The sequence below is a fragment of the Chiloscyllium plagiosum genome, chromosome 16 (assembly GCF_004010195.1).
Source record: "Chiloscyllium plagiosum isolate BGI_BamShark_2017 chromosome 16, ASM401019v2, whole genome shotgun sequence".
In the NCBI taxonomy this organism is placed as follows: domain Eukaryota; kingdom Metazoa; phylum Chordata; class Chondrichthyes; order Orectolobiformes; family Hemiscylliidae; genus Chiloscyllium; species Chiloscyllium plagiosum.
This window is the reverse complement of record NC_057725.1, coordinates 67,486,208-67,505,978: the sequence shown is the minus strand read 5'-3', so window position 1 is coordinate 67,505,978 and position 19,771 is coordinate 67,486,208. Positions and strand designations below refer to the sequence as shown.

The 19,771-nt window shown below is 41.8% G+C and overlaps 1 protein-coding gene across 1 annotated transcript in view; it reads right to left on the bottom strand.

The window, feature by feature from the left end:
* The window catches only part of LOC122558126, a 112,209-nt gene that overhangs the window by 35,882 nt on the left and 56,556 nt on the right, over positions 1-19,771 (bottom strand). Inside the window, exons 13-15 of the mRNA XM_043706444.1 lie at positions 9,160-9,186; positions 8,365-8,391; positions 4,301-4,327 (exon numbers count right to left, since the gene is read on the bottom strand). Of these exons, the coding sequence (XP_043562379.1) occupies positions 4,301-4,327; positions 8,365-8,391; positions 9,160-9,186 (81 nt within the window). The remainder of the gene's footprint in view (positions 1-4,300; positions 4,328-8,364; positions 8,392-9,159; positions 9,187-19,771) is intronic.

The window sequence follows — 19,771 nt, the reverse complement described above, 5'->3', positions numbered from 1 at the left end:
CTACCCAATACTATCCCTTCTCCCTCAGTGTAACATCTGCTGTTCAAAATAATAAACCCCTTCCATGTTAGTTTTGCCCATCTACATTGGCAGCACTTTGACTTATACTGTACGCTGCAGTCAGGGGCCGAGAAGTACTGTATGCCCCGGGATTCAACTGCTGATCACACCAGTGACTACTACACTGCAATCGGAGGTTCTACGTGGGTTTTGATCGGATTGCCACTGCCCGGCTCTGTCCTCAGCGGCAACTAGATGGAGGTTGCTGTCGGTTACTGACTGGAGGTTATCCAGTGGCAGGAGAGTCTCCTCGGGCACGGGTCAGCCTGGCACAGGTGCAATTGCGCTGTGCACTCGGAGGAGATTGCCTCCGACCACGTGGCCTGCAGTACATACATCAGACGCCTGGACGGGCCTGCAGGCCTGTGAACCATTCTGGCCGGCGGGAAGGCCGGGGCACAGTACACTGTTCCAATGGGTTTCCGATCGCTGGCGTGTACCTGACTGCGGGCAGTATGCCCTTACATTTTCTCGTTTGTTTTAAAAACAAATACAAGACAAAACACACACCACCGTAGCGAATGGGCATTTACACTTGGGACTTTTTTTTTTGGACACAGACACTTCTAGTTCCAGCCCTGAAATGGTTAACAACAGCCAAGCGAGCTGCTGCAGTGCATGACTACCTAGCTGGAGCTTGTAAGGGATATGCATAGTGTTAATTAAATCTTGGAGCCTGTAAATACCAGCCAATATCAATTGCCTCATCGAAACTCGGGATTAATAAAGAAACCGATCGGAATCTGTAACTGTTAGACAAGTGTGAATTGCTATATCAGAACCTGTAACTGTTGAGTGTGAATGGCTCTATTTAAGTCTAAAGTTGATAAGTGTAATTGTCAATTTAGTTGAACTGAAACTATTGAAAATGGCTAGCCTGTCAGACGCATAGTAATTCCTTGAAACAATGAACGATTGAATACGGGATCGGAACCGCTCCCAGGGATGGCTGAGCCATTGTCAAGCACAGCAGGAGCTGGACAGGCACTTCGATGCGGCCAATAGGAGGACGGATCCCCAGGGCGCGCAGATGAATGGACCAATGGGGAAGGCGAACTGACCGGGGACTCCAGGCAGCGCGAAGTAAAATTGTGTCAAGTTTGAACGAGAAGACAGAACGCCTTCTCCAACGAATGCATGCTTGTAGATTCGTTGTACCAGTTAAGATTCTGTGAATAAACTGCTGTCTGCGTCTAACCATAGTTGCCAGTGTGAGTCTCTCCTTCCGAAAGAACACGCAAAGACGGGACCCCGCGGGTCCATCTTAACACACTAAAATAGGTATTATCATGGACAGTGAGGAAGATTATCAGAAATTGTATCTGGACCGTTATCAGCTGGTGCAGTGGGTCAAGAAATGGCAAACGGATTTAATATAGATAAGTGTGAGCTCTTGCATTTTGGAAAGTCAGATCAAGGTCGGAATTTCATGGTGAATGGCAGGGCCTTAAGGAGTGTTAAGGAACAGAGGGTCCTTGGAGTTCAGGGGCACGGTTTTTTTGAAAGTGGAGTCACAGGTAGACAGTGAAGAAGGCTTTTGGCACACTGGCCTTCATCAGTCAGTAAATGAATACAGAAGTTGGGAAGTTATGTTGCAGTTGTACAGGATATTGGTGAGGCCACACTTGAAGTATTTTGTTCACCTTGCTATAGGAAAGATGTTATTAAGCTGGAAAGAGTGTAGAAGAAATTTACAAGGATGTTGCCCGGGCTCAATGGTCTGTGTTATATAGAGATATTGGGCAAGCTAGATTTCTTTTACAGTGTAGGAGACTGAGGAGAGATCTTATAGAATGTGTAAGATCATGAGAAGCATAAATAGGATAAATACACTCAATCTTTTTCCCAGGATTGGGAAATCAAGGACTAGATGGCATCAGTTTAAGATTAGAGGGAAAAGAATAAAAAGGAACCAGAGGGGCAGCTTTTTTACACAGAGGGTGGTATGTATATGGAATGAGCTGCCAGTGGAAGTGTTTGAGGTGGGTACATTAACAACATCTAAAAGACATTTGGACAAATACATGGATAGGAAGGGTTTAGAAGGTTATGGGCCAATTGCAGGGAAATAGGGTTAGTGTAGATGGATATTTTGGTTGGCATGATATTTTGGGCCAAAGGGCCTGTGTCCATATTGCAGGACAAAATAATTCTTATTTAAAAAAATCTTAACCATCCATGTCAGTGTGTATACTTCACTCAGGCATCCTTAAATCCTTCCTCATTAAAATCCAATATCTTAACCATCTTTTCACTCCTTCCATAAAAGCTTCTCCAGCTTTCTCTTTAAATGGATCTGTGCTATTCACTTCAATCATTTCCTGTGGTAGTAAAATCCACATAATTAGAACCCTTTGGGTCGAAATGGATAAACACTATCCTAATTGATGGTTTTTAATCACGCTCTTCCCCATGAAGGAAAGTGCTCTCTCTTTATCCACTCTGTAAAGCCTTTCATAATGTTAGCCTATTGTTAGTCACCCCGAACCTTCTTTCTTCAGAAGAAATCAAGCCTGTCACTCCTTTCCTGCTCTGTATATCAGGTATAATGATGTAAATCTTCTCCACACCCTTACCAGTGCCTGTATTTTTTCTTAATATAGCAACTAGAAATGCATGTAGTACTGTAAACACTGTCTAACTGAAGTGCAATATAGGTTTAACATCCTTACTTTAGGTTTCTAGTCCTTTTGAAATAAAGTCTAGTGCTTGGTTGTTTTCCTATAACTTGATAACCTGTGATGTAGTGATGTATTAGTGATGTATTATTACTGTGCGAAGACTTTGTTCCTGTAATTCATCTGACCTTCTAAATATTAAGTAACATTCCTATTCCTGCTTTCAAAGTATACTACCTCACATTGATCTGAGCTTTTTGCCCATACTTCAGGTTTATCAATATGCACTTCTAATTTGTTGTCATGTTGACTATCTACATCCCACCAACTGCACTCCTCTCCCTGCTGATTCACAAATTTAGAAATAGATTTTTTGATTCCAAAAACCAAATCATGCGTAGCAGTAGTCCGAGTGGAACACCACTCCTTGTTTTCTGGCCCTTTGAATCTACTTGTTATTCTCACACTGTACTTTCTGTCTTAAATCCAGCTAACAACCTATTCTACCCATTGTACCCTGGCTCCACTTTTCTGGCCTATTCTTTGAGTCTAATATGAGCAGATCCAGATAAATTACCATGAACATTACTATTTATTGATTACTCTGTTACCATTTCAAATCATTCAAGAATTTCCATTTAGAAATCCATGCTGACTTGTTATAAGTTTATTTTGTTTTGTACACTTTCTTCTATTCACTTCTTAGGTAGAAATTCAATCTTTGTTTTACTCCCAACAATGTTAACTGGTCTACAATTCCCTGGGCATGTTCTGTTCCCTTTCCTAAATCTAAGAGTGACAATAAATTTCTGCCAGCTTTATGATACTACCCTTTACATGTGTAGTAATGCATCTATATACTACTACCTTTGTTGATTTAAAAAATGCAGAAGGAACTGATTCAGCTCAGGTCTTTTATCTGAGTTAACTCAATTTAATGAATACATCCTTTTTACTCACTTCTAAAGACATTTACATTTCTCATCTCATCACTCAAGGCATGTCTACCTAACACTACCTATTTCCCTGATAAACTCCAAAGTGAAATAATTATTTAAGAGTACAGACTAGGTGGATTAGCTATTGGAAATGCAGGGTTATGGGGATAGGGTGGGTTTAAGGGAATGGGTCTGTGTGGGATGCTCTTCACAGGATAGGTGTGGACACAATAGACTGACTTTTTTCCACACTGTAGTGATTTGATGATTCTATTCTAATGAATAGCTCTGTCATCCATCCTATTGATGTATTATCTTGTTTATCCCTTCATGGTTATATGTCCACTACAGCCTTAGTTTTATTTCTGTGCCTGTAAAATATTTTGCAAGGTTAGTTTATGTTTCTTGATCATTTAATTTTGTCTATACCTCCTTTCTTTCCTAAGTATTTTTGTGACTTCTCTTCTAGTCTCCTCTTTTCTTTTGTATCATGCACTTTCCTGCTATGTATTACTTTGCCTCTTTCTTAACCCTCACTTTATCCCAATTGTTTTTATTCATCCATCAGCAAGGATTCAAGGGCTCCTGAAATAGTTTACTTAAAAATAATTGGAGAAAAAGGTATTGGAAATCAGAACATCTCCAAATTAAATGCACGTAAAAGCTGAATATTATTTTCCTTACCAGATGAATGATTGTAGTGAAGTTTTTCTGGAAAAATAGGATTATATTTTCAATTAGTATTACAAGGAAAACAGTGAAGATGTTAAATGAGGCTTGAGACAGGAAATGATCATTTACACAAAAACTGTGGTGATGATTTATTTTGTTACATGTTTTTGTGTGTTGGAGATACACTCGGTGAACATTACAACAAATGTTAAACTGCCTCAAAGGAAAGAGTTCTACAAACTGAGCCTCTGGTGACACTCTTAAATTTAGACATTTTGGAAACTGTGGGAGGACTCAAACATTTGGAGATCTTATATTTAAACATTTAAACCAGCATATTTGTTTTTAACCTGGCGGATAGTAGTGAATGTGTTCTTCTGGAAGACAATAATTACAACTGTAATGAAGGAGGAAGATTTTTGGACACACGTTTGAAGAATAGTTGGGAAAAAGTAAGTAGTTTCTTGCACAAAAAATGCACAATAGAAAGAGTTAAAACCCACTGATCAGTAATATTTGAAGTAAAAGGAGGCAATGAATTTATCACTGGACTGTTATTACAGAGATCATAGTAATGTTCTGAGATCCTGGATTTGAATCCTGCTTTGGCAGATAGTGGAATTTGAATTCAGTAGAATAAACTGGAATTAAGAGTCTAATGATGACCACGATTCGTTGAAAAAACCCATCTGATTCATTAATTTCCTTAGGGAAGGAAACTGCCATCCTTACCTGGTCTGGCCTACACGTGACTCCAGAACCATAGCAATATGGTTGACTCTTAATTGCGCTCTGAGCCAATTAGGGATGGGCAAGAAATGCTGACCTAGCCAGTGACACCCTCATTCCATGAATTTAAAAAAACTGCTTGTGGGGCACTTTCAAAGGCACAAACATTCTATTCAAAATGAACCTCTTGCTTTGTTGATAAAATAAGAATGAAGGGCATTTATGGTCATGAAGTTAATGATTGTGGCAGAATATGATTCTGTTACTGATGATGGGGTATGTCATGAATGTTCTGTACTGCACTGCAAAACCTATTCTCGATCTTTTTCATTTTGCTTTGTGGCAGTGCCACATAACATGTATCTAGGCATGTCCAGAGTGAAGGTGGGATCGTGCTCTCTGCAAATCCTATATCTGGCCACTCCTATCCTTATTGTAGTGGTATTTATGCAACAACATGGTTAAGGAAGAAGTCAAGTAAATGTTTCACTGTACTTGTTATTTCACTATCTGCTGCAGACTCAGTCTGGCAGAAATATCATTCAGGGTTCTGCTAGCAGTGTTGCAAATGGGTCATTCTTAGTACAAGATATTATGGCACCCTCATCCAGTATACCTTCTTTGTTTCTTCCAAATGGTGTTTAATGAGGAGGAGCATTGATTCATTAGGTGAGGGTTGGTAGTAGCTGAAAATACAACAGTGAGTTCCTTGTTCATGCTTAACCTAATGCCATGAGACTTCAAAGTATCCAGTGTCATTGTTGATGACTCCGGGGCCATACTTACCTGACTTTATATTACTGTGCTGCCACTAATGGTGGGTTTTCCTTCATGTGGAAGAAATTTACTGAAGGAAGTTTTTACAGGAGTCTGAGATGTTGGATGTATGGTATGAATCTGTGAATGTGTCTATGTTAGCCAGCTGTGTGAGTCTGTGGGACAATTCTTGCAGTTTTGTCACAGCTTTACAGATACTAGTAAAGTGAATGCTGCAGAGTCAACTAGGCTGGGTGATGTTCGCTGTGTCCATTGTCGGGGTCAATGCCAAACAATCTGACTGTTTGTTTTTCACTAATTTGATACATGTTTGTCCTGGGGTGTGCTTTAGAATTATTTTGCCTCAGAGTCCAAATGTCTATGCAACCGGGACAGAACTGCTAATATAAATTTGCACATCTTGGTATGCAAGACACAAACTAAAGCATCAGGAGATCAAAGACAGCCACTGACAATTATGAAGGATTTTACTTGGTGAATAGCAGTTAGCAGGTTTTACTGGAAAAGGAGAATTAAAACGTTAACCAATAACTGGATTGTCATGTCAAAAAAACTTCAAAAAGAGATCACAAACAATTTTTTATGTCAAAATTAACCATCTTAGCCATTTAGAAATGAACCTTAATTCCTCAAAACATAGGAACTATACTACCTATGATAGGGGAGTTCAGAACTAGAGGGCATAATATTAAGGTGAGAGGAGAAAGGCTTAATAAGGACCTAATAGGCAACTTTTTCATGCATAGAGCAGTTAATATGTGGAATGAACTGCCAGAGGAAATGGTAGATACTGGTGTAGTTACAATATTTAAAAGACATTTGGACAGGTACACGAACAGGAAAGGTTGAGAGGGATATGGGCCAAACACAAGCAAATGGGACTAGATTAGTTTTTGGAAACCTGATCGGCATAGATGAGTTGGACTCAAGGGTCTGTTTTTATGCTCTATGACTGTATGACTCTGCAGGCCTGCCATATCCAGCCATAAACAATGGTGGACAATTAAACAACTACCAGGAGATGGGGGTAGTACAAATATCCTTACTTTAGCCAAGCTCTTTCAGTCTAGGTATGCCCTGTGTACTAAATTTGGGACAATTCCAACCCAACCAGTTCCCATGCTCTTACTGTACTCTCCATCATCAGCAAAACGATGGAAAAGGTCTTCAACAGTGTTAAAAAGCAGCACTTGCAAACTCTGCCTGTACACACTGGGCCAGGTAAAGAAAGTTATCACAATCTGTGATAGTCAAGGATTCAGCAGCACTACAAGAACTTAAAAGAAACTGTCACTCTAAAAAGAATGTCACACATTTATATAGCAGCTTTCAGACCACTCAACATCCCACAGCACCTGACTTGGGAGGTGTTATAAAATTATTGAGGGTTATAAAAACACTGGGTCGAAGGGTATATAAGCACTGGGCTGGGGGTTGTTATAAAATTACTGGGTGGTTACATAAGCACTGGGCTGGGGATAGGGGAGTGTGACGAAAATCTTACTGCAGTTGCAGTGGAAATAGGAACTCCAGCCAGTGGGTGGGTGTTTTGTAGGCTGTGCGGCCACTGATAGGTCCAGTTCCCAGAGCCATTAGACCCAGTTCGGAGGCAGTCAGGAGACTGAAGAAGTGGTGCTTGGTCCCTGGAACTGTGAGAGCAGGAGAGCTCAAGTGAAGCTTGAGATGGTACAGTCAGGTGAGGGAGGGTAGGGAAGGGAGGAAGGGCAGATAGGCAGTTGTGTGCTCAGGCAGTTATAGACCAAATTATGTGACTCATTACATGTTTTATGTAATCATAAAATGGAAGTCTGACTTACGGCAGGTCTGGGGTCATAAGGTTAGACACAACTGTGCATAGCAGGAAGGATCGCAGCTGCCTGACTAGATTTACAAATCCCCTGGGAAGAAAAATGTACCAATACCACTATCCTCGACCATTGAGGCACTGATTACTCTTGATCGGGTACGATGGACTGGGCACTTTGTCTGAATGACTGACATGAAACTCCCAAGCAGACTTTCTACTTCCAGCTTCAAAACAGTAGGTGAGCTCCAGGTGGACAGAGGAGCTGCTTCAGCCATACCCTCAAAGCCTCACTGGCAAAGTGTAGCTTCCAACAGACACCTGGAAATCACTGGCCCTAGACCGCCCAAAGTGGAGGTGGAGCATCCTGGAATCACCTTAAGACGTGCCGTCGGGAAAAAGCGGAAGCCAGGTGAAAACTGTGAAAGGAGCACGCTAACACATCAATGGCCCATACACTTCCTGCGACCACCTTCTGCCCCAAGTGTAATAGAGCCTGCGGTAGCTGCATTGGTCTGTATAGCCACCTACAGACTTACCCTGACAGTGGAAGAGAGTTGTCCAAGGGATCGCCAATCCTGTGCCATCTAGGTAGTTATCGTCCTGTCCTGGTATGAAATTTAAAGTGATAAACTTTGCCCCAACGCAAAGATTTCTACCAACTAACTCCCTGCTGACACTTAGATTTGGACATTTTAGAAAGTAGGGCCTGAGTCAAAAAACAAAGAGTTTAAAGATATTCACACAATTGTATGGATTTAGTCACCTGGTGGATAGTACACAGTAGGTCTTTCTAGAAAAGAAGAGTTAAAGTTTAACCAATATTAAACAGAATGGAAATGGTTTGACATACACCCATGCTTAAAAACCAAATTATGAGATAATAATTTTTAGATGAAACTATTATACAAACACCTGATGCCTGCCTGTCAGAATGGCAGGACATTAAAATACTATCCATTCCTTTGGACTATGGAAACCACACTGATTTGGGTGGCAGCCTCAGACCAGGCTGGCAGTGGTTGGTGATGTGGTCTCCATTGCTGGGTGTTGAGGGAGAAAATGCCCTTTCTCTGCACCACCAAGTCCACCAGGACCTGAAGGTCCCTGTTGGAGAACTACAGCACCATTTACTCTTCACCGACACTTCCTGCATGAATGTCTGCTACTGAGTATGGCAGTTTTAGAATATCAGTGGTTGTCTGGGTGCATTGCAGCCTACTAAAATATGATAAAGATGCTGGTGTTTCAGTAGATTTCAGGTGAATGTGAGTTCTTCTGAAAAGGCACCTGGTTACATGGGGCTAAGATTGGGCAAGTGGAGTGTCATAGGGAATGTAAAGGAGATAAAGAGTAAGATACAGAGAGGGATCTCACTGGGACTCATGGTGAGAGGCCTTCCAAAAAACATGACAACACTGACACGCAGTTAAACAAACATAACCAAATATTCCAGTCAACTGGGCCTAGCATGTAGCTTACATTTTGGAAATATTGCAACCATGTGCATCAGTCAAATCATTAGAAGATCAACAATCGTCACTGGGCATGTGTACTTTACCTGGTGGATAGTAAATAATAGGCCTTTCTGGAAAAGAAGAAATAAAATAGTCAATGGCGGTGGAGTTTGATTAACATACACAAGTTTAAACCAAAAGAAAGGAAAAAAGAAAGCAATTTCTGATTCATGGCTGATGCAAACCAGTAGTCAGAATGGAACAGTTTTCAGGAATAGAGAATGAAGGCTGCAAAATGAGGTTCAAAATGACTTCTCTAATTTTATACATTTGTGAAGCACACTAGTTGTGATGCTGAAGGTAACTGCATGTCAAACTGATCCAAAATAATTCTTGTCAATTTAGCAAACTAAATGATTACAGTGCATATATTAGAAACCTCTCACCAATTCAATTTTGGGGCATTGTGATTGTCTGTGAATTTACACTGAGCCAATACTAATCCTTGACAGTAACTTTGGCACAATCTGGCAGTTCTCCCAAAGAAACCACATAAAGAGTAATTTGCCCTTGATCCAAGAGTCAAAGAAACCCTTTGAATGATCTACTTCAAGGGTCAATGATGATGATCCCAAGGAAAGCGACTGGCCCAAGTGGAGTCCCTGGCCATGCACTCAGATCCTGTCTGGACCAGCTGGCGAAAGTATTTGCTGACATCTTTGACCTTTCATTGCTACAATCAGTTGCGAATGCTCATGAGTCTGCATGCTATCAGTAGATCTGAGCAGAAAGTAGTGATGTCATCCATCTTCAGGGAGGCTTTGACCTGTAGACTCTGCTGCCGAGAACAATCACCCTTCTCAGGCTTGTATCCTTCCTAATGTACTTAGCAAAAGACTCTATACAACACACAAACAAGGCAGAAGAGAATGGGCAGCCCTGCCTGACTTCAGATGTGATCGGGAAGTTTGCGGATTGTATTGGTGTTACTCTACATCTCACACCAGCTATTCAGCTAACAGAGATAAACCAACCCTACCTAATAGCTCACAGTACACTTATGTTAATTAAGTAAACTAAAGTGTAGCCACTCCAAGTAATGTAACAAATGCAGGGTCAATTTGTGCACTGTGAAATCCCATGAATTAAATGTGATCTGTTTTTCTTATGTTCATTCACGGATAAATAATAACCATGCCTTTGTGAACGACTCATCTGTTCCATTTGGAAATAATGCCAGGGAACTGACACAGTGACCTGAGAGGGAAGGTCCCTTTCTTGCAAAGGACAGTACATCTGAAAATGATGCATCCTCTCAGTACATAGAACAGAACTTACAGCATATAGTGTTACAGCACAGTACAGGCCCTTTGGCCCTCGATGTTGCACTGACCTGTGAAATTAATCTGATACCTATCTAACCTGCACAGTTCCATTATTATCTGTATATATGTCCAATGCCCATTTAAATGCCCTTAACGTCGGCAAGTCGACTACTGTTACAGGCATCATGCCTCTACTACTCTCTGAATAAAGAAACTACCCCGATATCTGTCCTAAATCTATCATCCCTCAATTTAAAGCTTTGTCTTCTCATGCTAACCTTCACCATGCGAGGAAAAAGGCTCTCACTATCCACCCTATCTAACCCTCTGCTTATCTTATATGTCTCGATTAAGTCACCTCTCAACCTTCTTCTCTCTAACGAAAACAGCCTCAGTTCCCTCAGCTTTTCCTTGTAAGACCTTCCTTCCATACCAGGCAACATCCTAGTAAATCTCCTCTGAAACCTTTCTGAAGATTCCACATCTTTCCTATAATGAGGTGACCAGAACTGCATGCAATAATCCAGGTACAGCCTTACCAGTGTCTTATACAGCTGAAGCATGACCTTGTGGCTCCAAAACTCAACCCACCTACCAATAAACGCCAACACACAATATACCTTCTTAACAACACTATCAACCTGCATGGCAACTTTCAGGGATTTATGCACCTGGACACCAATTTCTCTGTTTATCTACTCTGCCAAGAATTTTACCATTAGCCCAGTACTCTGCATTCCTGTTACTTCTTCTGAAGTGAACTACCTCATACTTTTCCGCATTAAAATCCATTTGCCACTTCTCAGACCAGCTCTGCATCTTATCTATAATCCCTCTGTAACCCACAACATACTTTGGCACTATCCACAACTCTGCCAACCTTAGTGTCATCCGCAAATTTACTAATCTTTCCTTCTAGGCCCACCTCCAGATCATTTATAAAAATGACACACAGCAGCGGCCCCAAAACAGATCCTTGCGGCACACCACTGGTAACTCAGCACCAGGATGAACATTTCCCATCAACTATCACCCTCTGTCTTCTTTCAGTTAGCCAATTTCTGATCCAAACTGCTAAATCACCTTCAATCCCGAAACTCCGCATTTTATGCAATAGTCTACCACGTGGAACCTTATCAAAAGCCTTACTGAAGTCCATATACACCACATCAACCACCTTAACTTCATGCACCTGTCTTGTCACCTTCTTAAAGAACTTAATAAGGTTAGTGAGGCACGACCTACCCTTCACAAAACTGTATTGATTATCCCTAATCAAAGTTTTCCTCTCCAGATGATTATAAATGCTATCTCTTATAACCTTTTCCAACATTTTGCCCACAACCGAAGTAAGGCTCAGGGTTGTCCCGACTCCCCTTCTTAAATAAGGGAACAACATTTGCTATCCTCGAGTCTTCTGGCACTACTCCTATTGACAATGATGACATAAAGATCGAAGTCAAAGGCTCTGCAATCTCTTCCCTGGCTTCCCAGAGAACCCAAGGATAAATCCCATCCAGCCCAGGGATCTTCCAAAATTTCTAAAACCTCCTCTTTGTCAACCTCAATTCCATCTAATCTAGTAGCCTGTATCTTTGTATTCTCACTAACATTGCCCTTTTCCAATGTGAATACTGACAAAAAGTATTCATTAAGCGCTTCCCCAGGTCCTCAGATTCCACACACAACTTTCCACTAATATCTTTGATTGGCCCTAATCTTACTTTTGTCATTCATTTGTTGCTGATATACCTATAGAAGGCCTTCAGGTTTTTCTTGATCCTAGCCAACAACAACTTCTCATGTCCTCTCTTCTTCGACCTCTCTTTAAATCTTTTCTAGTTAACTTATAACTCTCAAGTCCCTAACTGAGCTTTCACATTTCATCCTAACAAAAGTCTTCTTCTTCCTCTTGACAAGAGCTTCAACTTCTTTAGTAAACTATGGCTCCCTCTCTCGACAACTACCTCCCTGTCTGACAGGTACATACTTATCAAGCACCCGCAGTAGCTGTTCCTTGAATACTCTCCACACTTCAAGAGTGTTCATCCCCTGCAGTTTCCTTCCCCATCCTATGCATCCTAAATCTTGCCTAATCGATTATAATTGCCTTTCCCCCAGTTATACCTCTTTCCCTGCAGTATATACCTATCCCTGCCCAGTACTACTGTAAAGATAACCGAATTATGGTCACTATTGCCAAAGTGCTCACCTAGCTGGCCAGTTTCAGTCCCCAGTACCAAACCCAACATGGCATCACCCCTTGTTGGCCTGTCTACATATGCACAGTAGTGCATCACAGCGTCACCTAGAATGCTACAATCGAGCAAGAGGCAATTTTTGTGGTGGAGTGGCATAATGCAAACAGCTAACATCCACTTGTCAAAACAGCATCAATGGACATCAGTGTAGATCAAGACTATACATACTTAAAAATTGATGAGCCTGTCTGTTTTTACCTGGTGAATAGTGTAGGTTCTTCTAGAAAAATGTGAATTCAAACACTAATCAATTTTAAACAACATGGTAACTGTTGGACATGTGCATGTTGAAAGAATAGCTGGAGAGGATAAATAATTTCTTACTGACGAATTGTGCAGTAGAAAATGGCAAAAACTACTGATCAGTGCTGTGAGGGGATTGAGTATACAACTGCACAATTGCAGGGTCTGGAAAGATTTCAGGGGCTGAATATTCCAATCAAGGTGAATCCTCTGCTTTACTGGGAAAAAGATAATGTACACTACTCGTCATTAATGACTTTTAAGAAACATGGATGGGATAGGTATGGAGGGATATGGACCAAATGCAGGCAAATGGAACTAGTTTATATTGTGGCAGCTTTCATGCTGTAGATCTCCATCTGTGATTCTACTCCTGTCTGTGAGATTAAAGACTCTGACTGAATACAATTCTGCTCGTGCTCCTGATGGTGGACAGTATATCATGTTTGTCACATTTTGCACTGCAGTAGACATTCTGAATCTGGACTTTAGAATGGTGGAAGTTACAAACAACATGATGCAGTGTGTGCTCAATATGAAGACAATGATATTTCTATATAAGGACTGTCCACATGTCATCCTGAATATTACTGTCATTTATACAGGTATCTGCAAAAACTAGATAGATGAGGCAGAGTTTTCTCTCATGCTCAGTCTCTTGCCACCTGATAACAATCAGTCTGGCTGATTTGCCCTTCAGCAATGAGCCAGTAGTTCTGCTGTATTGAATAATTCTTGATAAAGGATATTGCAGCCCTACATCCATTCTGCATTCTTTGCTTTTACCAAACAGACTGTAGCATCCAACACTTGGAAGGTGGTTTCCTTGTACAATTTGACTCAAATACATGAGCTTTCAAGGGGTCCAGATCCACTATTGTGAACAACCACGGCCATGCACTCCTGACTTTGTACCACTGAGCTGCTACCTCTTGCAAATATTCCTACTAGTGTACAGGGCATACTTTGGAACATTGTTGGGGGATGCTGGGATGTTGCCCAAAAGATATGACTGTGTGAGGGTGACTGTGAAACCTGTCACATGACAATTCTGTAGGACAGATCTCACAACATGTCACAAGTCAGTGGATGGTGATGAATTGAACTTTGCAGTGTCAACTGGACTATGAGTGACTTTGCCAAGGTCAATGCCAGATAGCCTGTCTGTTCACCTTTTTTGGATTGTTGACACTTGTTTGCCTTGGAGTAAAGTTTAAATTTACTATGCATCAGATACAAAATTTCTGCTAAGTGAGCCACTGCTGACACTTACAAAATTTGGACATATTACAATCCTAGGTAGCAGTCATCATTAGGAGAGTAACAGTATTCAACCATGAGCATGTACACTTTTACCTGGTAGATAGTAATTGGTAGGTTTTTCTTGAAGAGAGAATTAAATCTTAAATCAATGGCAGGATGATAATTGTTTGACATACCAACATTTAAACAACAGAAAGGAAAAACACTAAGCAATATAACAAAAGTCATTCATTCAAATAGTTGATGCTCACTTGTCAGAAATGATGCACATTCCTGCAACGGAATCTGCAAAACAGGCTAAAGTGACTGAGAAGTACATAGCTGCAATACTGGAGGTAACTGTGTGCCAACCTGATCTAAATATTGTCAATCTCACAATAAATCAAAATAGATATTACACACTTTATGAGAATCTCTCACCATTTCAGTTCTGTGGCATGGTCAATGTGATTGTCTGGATATTTACACTGTATCAACACTAATTTTGGCACAATCTGGCAGTGCTCCCAAACAAAAAGCATGAAACAACATGTCTTGACCTCATTATGAAGTTTTGGGAAAGCATTATAAATAATGCAATTAATTCTTTCTCAAGGAGAAAGTGAGGTCTGCAGACGCTGGAGATCAAAGCTGAAACTTTATTGCTGGAACAGCACAGCAGGTCAGGCTCATTGGGTGAAACAATTCAAGAAAGCAGCTTACCACCACCTTCTCACCTTCTCATTCTTTCTCAAGGGTCAATGGACAGCTTCAGTATATTATCAGAACTTTTACACAGTCTTGGTGAGTTTTGTGTTGTTAGAAAGTTAACTCATTTGAATAATTTATGTACATGCCTTGCATAATGCACCGAGTACTGGAAGTATCACAATCCATTGATAGTTGGGGATTCAGCAGCTATTTGAGTGCTTGAACAAAACCGTTTCTTCTTTATTCGCTCGTGGGACATGGGGCATGGTTGCTAGCCAGCATTTATTGGTCTTCCATGGTTTCCCTTGAGATACACAGAATCCCTACAGTGCAGAGAGAAGCCATTTAGCCCGGGTCTGCACCAACCCTCAGAAGAGCATTCCACCTAGACTCACACCCCTACCTTATCTCTGCAACCCTACATTTCCCATGGCTAACCCACCTAGCCTACATATCCATGAACATGAGGGACAATATAGTGTAGCCAATGCACCTAATCTGCAGATTTTCAGACTGTGGGATAAAACCAGAGCACCTGGCAGAAGCCCACACAAAAAACAGGGAGAATGTGCAAACTGCACACGGACAGCAGTAATACAAGGGTGCAATCAAACCCTGGCACTGTAAGGCAGCAGTGTTAACCATTGTGTCACCGTGAGAAGGTGGTGGTAAGCTGCTTTCTTGAATTGTTTCACCCAATGACAGAGAAGTATCAGTAGTGTATTTCCAAGCTAGGATGGTGAGCAGTTTGAAGGGGAACCTGCAGGTGATGGTGTTCCCATATATGTGCTGCCCTTGTCCTTCTAGATGGAAGTGGTCATGGGCTTGGAAGGTGCTGTCTAAAGATTTTTGGTGTATTACTGCTGTGCATCTTGTAGATAGGACCCACTTCTGCTACAGAGCATCGACAGAGGATGGATTGGATGTTTGTTGATGTGGTGCAAATCAAGCAGGCTGTTTTGTCCTGGATGGTGTCAAGCTTCATGAGTGTTGTAGGAGCTACACCCAACCAGGAAAGTGGAGAAGTAAGAGATGATTTACTTGCTGCAGTATTCCTAGCCTTTGATCTGCTTTTGTAGGCACTGTATTTAGATGGTGAGTCTAGTTGAGTTTCTGACAAATTGTAACCCCTGGATGTTGATAGTGGGAGATTCAGAGATGGTAACACCATTGAATGTCAAGGACAATGGTTAGATTGACTTTAATTGGAGACGCTAATTGTCTGGTATTTGTGTGGTGCAACTGTTACTTGCTACTTATCAGCCCAAGCATGGATATTGTCCAGCTCTTGTTGCATTTGAACATAGACTGCTTTAGTATTGGTGCAGTTGCGAATGATGCTGAATATTGTGCAATCTTCGGTGAACATCCCCATGTCTGACCTTACAATGGACAGAAGGTCACCAAAGAAGCATCTGAAGATGCTTGGGTCTGAAATACTACCCTGAGGAACTCCTGCAAAGATGTCCAGAAGCTGAGATAACTGACCTCCAACAATACCTATCTTCCTATATGCCAGGTATGACTCCAACCAGTGGAGAGCTTGCCCCTTAATACGCATTGACTCCAGTTTTGCTTAGGCTCCTTGATGTCACACTTGGTCAAATATGGCCTAGTTGTCAAGGTCTGTCACTCTCACCTTTCATCTGGAATTCAGCTCTTTTGTCCATAGAGCTGTCCAGCATGGAAACAGATCCTTCAGTCCAGCTCGTTCATGTTTACCAGATATCTTAAATTAATGTAGTCCCATTGCCAGCATTTGGCCCACATCCCCCTAAACCGTTCCTATTCATTTACTGATCCAGATGCCTTTTAAAGGTTGTAATTGTATCAGCCTCCATCACTTCCTTTGGTAGTTCATTCCATACATGCACCACCCCCTGCACGAAAAAGTTGCCCCTTAGGTCCCTTTTAAATCTTTCCCCTCTCTCCGTAACCACTCAGCCACCCTGGGCAAATGACCTTGGCTATTCACTGTATCTATGCCACTTATGATTTTATAAACCTCCATGGTGGCACGGTGGCTCAATGTTTGTACATTCTCCCCGTGTCTGCGTTGGTTTCCTCCCAAAATCATAATGATTACAGGTTAAATGAATTGGCCATGCTAAATTGCCAATAGTGTTTAGGGATGTGTAGGCGAGGTGCATTAGTCAGGGGTAAATATACGGTAGAGGAATGGGGATGAGTGGGTTACTCTTCGGAGGGTTGGTGTGGATTTGTTGGGCCGAAGGACCTGTTTCCACACTGTAGGGATTCAAAGGTCACCCCTCAGCCTGTGATGTTTTAGGGAAAGTAGCTTCACCCTCTCCCTCCAGCTCAAGCCCTCCAACCCTGGCAATATCCTTGTAAATCTTTTTTGAACCTTTTGAAGTTTCACAACATCCTTCTTATATCAGGGTGACCAGAATTGACTGCAGTATTCCAAAAGTGGCCTAACCAATGTCCTGGACAGCCGCAACATGACCTTTCAAATCCTATACTCAATGCACTGTCCAATAAAGACAAACATAGCATTTTTGAACGAAGGTTGTAATGAAGTCAGGAGCTGAGTGGCCCTGGTGGAACCTAAACTGGTTGTCACTGAACAGATTATTACTCAGCAGGTGCTGCTTGATAGCACTGTTGATGACACTGTCCATCATTTTACTGATGATCGAGAGCAGATTGTTGGGATGGCAACTGGTTGTCATAGAATCCTTACAATATGGAAACAGGCCATTTGGCCCAACAAGTTCATATCGACACTCGAAAGAGTATCCCACCCAGACCCATTCCCCTCCCTTATTACTCTACATTTCCCCTGAATAATGCACCTAATCTACACATCTCTGAACACTATGGGCAATTTAACAAGGTCAATGCACCTAATCTGCACATCTTTGGACTATGGGAGGAAACTGAAGCACCCAGAGGAAACCCACGCAGACAAGGGGAGAATGTGCAAACTCCACACAGTCACCCGAGGCTGGAATCAAACCCGGGTCCCTGGCGCTTGAGGCAGCAGTGCTAACCATTGAACCACCGTGATGTCCATTCTAGTATTGGATTCGTCCTGTGTTTTTTGTCCCAGGACTGCCTGGGCAATTTTCCACATTGTCAGGTGAATGCCATTGTTGTAGTAGAATAACTTGGGTGGAGGAGCAGCAAGTTCTGGAGTATGAGTCTTCAGTACTATTGCCAGAATATTGCCAGAAGAGTTCACAGCCTTTGCAGGATCCAGTGCCTCCAATTGTTTCCAGATATCATATGGAGTGAATTAAATTGGCAGAAGACTGGTATTTGTGACGCTGGTGACCATTGGAGGTAGCTGAGATGGATCCTCCACTCGACACTTCTGCTTTCTCACCACAGATGCTGCCAGACTTGCTGAACTTTTCCTACACCAATTTCTGTTTTTGTTTCAGAACTCTGAGAAGTGGAGGAAAGTATAATTTGGTCCTCACCTGATTGAGAATGACAACGTGAAATTTTGAAAAACCATGACAATGAATCTCATTCTCTGTCAAGTTTCAGTGGATTGTAGATTATCCATCTATCACCAATTTGCACTGTCCTGCTGACCTGTGTGCTTCCAGGAGGTTAGCTCATCTCAATCATTGTGTAATGACAGTGCACACTGGGTCAGTCATTGGACATATCCTGATCCTTTTATATCCAGGCATTCTGCCTCTCTCCAAGTCATAAGAAAGTGTCAATGAAAAAGAAAGACAGACATCTCTGTCGTATCATTCATGATACCTATTCAGACCTATACTAAATCTCTGTGATCAACATGGTTTAAGTGCCACACAGCATGATGCTGTTTGTCTCCAGTGAAAAGAAAGGACATATTTCTCAGCAAGGGCTGCATACTTGTCACTGCCAACATTCCTGTCATAGATCAAGGTATTTGCAACAGGAGGATAGTTGAGGAAGAGTTCAAATAGCTTTCTTCACCACAACATGCAGGCCCAGTCCAGCAGATTTGTCATTCGGGATTTGGCTACTCATTCTGCTATGCCAAGCCATTCTAGATAATGGACACTGAAGTCTCTCATCCAGTTTACAAGCTACGAATCTTGCAAGCAGTTTAACAAAGAGAAGCACAGACTCATCAGCTGAGAGACTGTAACAATAATTATAAAACTGTTTCCTTCGACATTTGGAACTGATGCTGTGACCATTTAAGTGGTTCAGAGTCATTGTTAAGGACATCCAGAGTCATGATTTCCTAACTTTATACCATTGTGCTGCTACCTCTTTTTTCATATTTCAGAAATAGTCTTAATTCATAAAAAAATCTTTATATCCATATATATTCATTAAAGCAGTTTGGTTCTGTATAGTCCTAACATATGGAGAACAAACAAACATTGGAGTAGACTGCAGTATGGAAGGAGGTCTTCAGCCCATCGAGTCCACACCGGCCCTCCAATCCAGGATCCCATCCAGACCCACCCACCCATGTAACCCTGTATTTCCGACAGGCTAATCCACCTGCCTGTACACTATGGGCAATTTAGTATGACTAATCTACCTAAGCTGCACATCTTTGGACTGAGAAAGGAAACTGCAGCACCTGCAGGAAACCCATGCAGACATGGAGAGAACATACAAACTCCACACAGTCACCTAAGGGTAGTATCGAACCTGGCATTGTGAGGTAGCAGTGCTAACCACTCAGCCATAGTGCTGCCAGTTTTCCTGACAGTTACAACAGAATCAAGGCATTTCTTGCTTATGCAAGATACTATTTACACAGATTCGAGGCACCAGGAGAGTCCTATAACTGGATGGACCCCCGTTGGCCTTCAGCTGAAAGGTGGTTGGTCAGTGGTTTTCCCCCATTGAGCCAGGGCAATAGCTGGCCCAAGCTTTAGTGCATCCCTTAGCACACAGTCCTGGATCTTGGAATGTGCCAGTCTGCAATACTGGGTCAAGGTCAACTCCTT